This window comes from Ascaphus truei, unplaced genomic scaffold, assembly GCF_040206685.1.
Source record: "Ascaphus truei isolate aAscTru1 unplaced genomic scaffold, aAscTru1.hap1 HAP1_SCAFFOLD_1389, whole genome shotgun sequence".
Lineage (NCBI taxonomy): Eukaryota > Metazoa > Chordata > Amphibia > Anura > Ascaphidae > Ascaphus > Ascaphus truei.
In genome coordinates this window covers 75,396-76,664 of record NW_027454269.1, presented here as the reverse complement: position 1 = coordinate 76,664, position 1,269 = coordinate 75,396, and the positions used below count along the sequence as shown (strand labels likewise).

Here is a 1,269-nt window from a genome sequence, read left to right as displayed (position 1 = left end):
GAGGAGAAGGAAGGAAGGGGGGAGAGAAGAAGGAAGGGAGGGGGGAGAGAAGGAAGGGAGGGGGGAGAGGAGAAGGAAGGAAGGGGGGAGAGGAGAAGGAAGGGAGGGGGGAGAGGAGAAGGAAGGGAGGGGGGAGAGGAGAAGGAAGGGAGGGGGGAACGGAGAAGAAAGGGAGGGGGGAGAGGAGAAGGAAGAGAGGGGGAGAGGAGAAGGAAGGGACGGGGAGAGGAGACGGAAGGGAGGGGGGAGAGGAGACGGAAGGGAGGGGGGAGAGGAGAAGGAAGGGAGGGGAGAGAGGCTTACCCACACCAGGATCTCCTCTGCTCTCTGCACCCAGCTTACCCACACCAGGATCTCCTCTGCTCTCCATACCCGGCTTACCCACACCAGGATCTCCTCTGCTCTCCATACCCGGCTTACCCACACCAGGATCTCCTCTGCTCTCCATACCCGGCTTACCCACACCAGGATCTCCTCTGCTCTCCATACCCGGATTACCCACACCAGGATCTCCTCTGCTCTCCATACCCGGCTTACCCACACCAGGATCTCCTCTGCTCTCCGCACCCGGCTTACCCACACCAGGATCTCCTCTGCTCTCCATACCCGGCTTACCCACACCAGGATCTCCTCTGCTCTCCATACCCGGCTTACCCACACCATGATCTCCTCTGCTCTCCATACCCGGCTTACCCACACCAGGATCTCCTCTGCTCTCCGCACCCGGGTTACCCACACCAGGATCTCCTCTGCTCTCCGCACCTGGCTTACCCACACCAGGATCTCCTCTGCTCTCCATACCCGGCTTACCCACACCAGGATCTCCTCTGCTCTCCATACCCGGGTTACCCACACCAGGATCTCCTCTGCTCTCCATACCCGGGTTACCCACACCCCAGGATCTCCTCTGCTCTCCGCACCCGGCTTACCCACACCAGGATCTCCTCTGCTCTCCATACCCGGGTTACCCACACCAGGATCTCCTCTGCTCTCCATACCTGGCTTACCCACACCAGGATCTCCTCTGCTCTCTGCACCCGGCTTACCCACACCAGGATCTCCTCTGCTCTCCATACCCGGCTTACCCACACCAGGATCTCCTCTGCTCTCCATACCCGGCTTACCCACACCAGGATCTCCTCTGCTCTCCGTACTCGGCTTACCCACACCAGGATCTCCTCTGCTCTCCATACCCGGCTTACCCACACCAGGATCTCCTCTGCTCCCCGCACCCGGCTTACCCACACCATGATCTCCTCTGCTCTCCAT

General features: G+C 60.6%; 1 protein-coding gene across 1 annotated transcript; it reads right to left on the bottom strand.

The window, feature by feature from the left end:
• Positions 1–342: 342 nt before the first annotated feature.
• Positions 343–1,269, bottom strand: LOC142475798 (uncharacterized; the record flags this gene model as incomplete). Its single annotated transcript, XM_075581532.1, has 2 exons — positions 912–1,269; positions 343–864 (listed from the first exon to the last, which is right to left on the bottom strand). Coding segments are annotated over exons 1-2 (880 nt in total), but the record flags the coding sequence as incomplete, so codon positions are not given.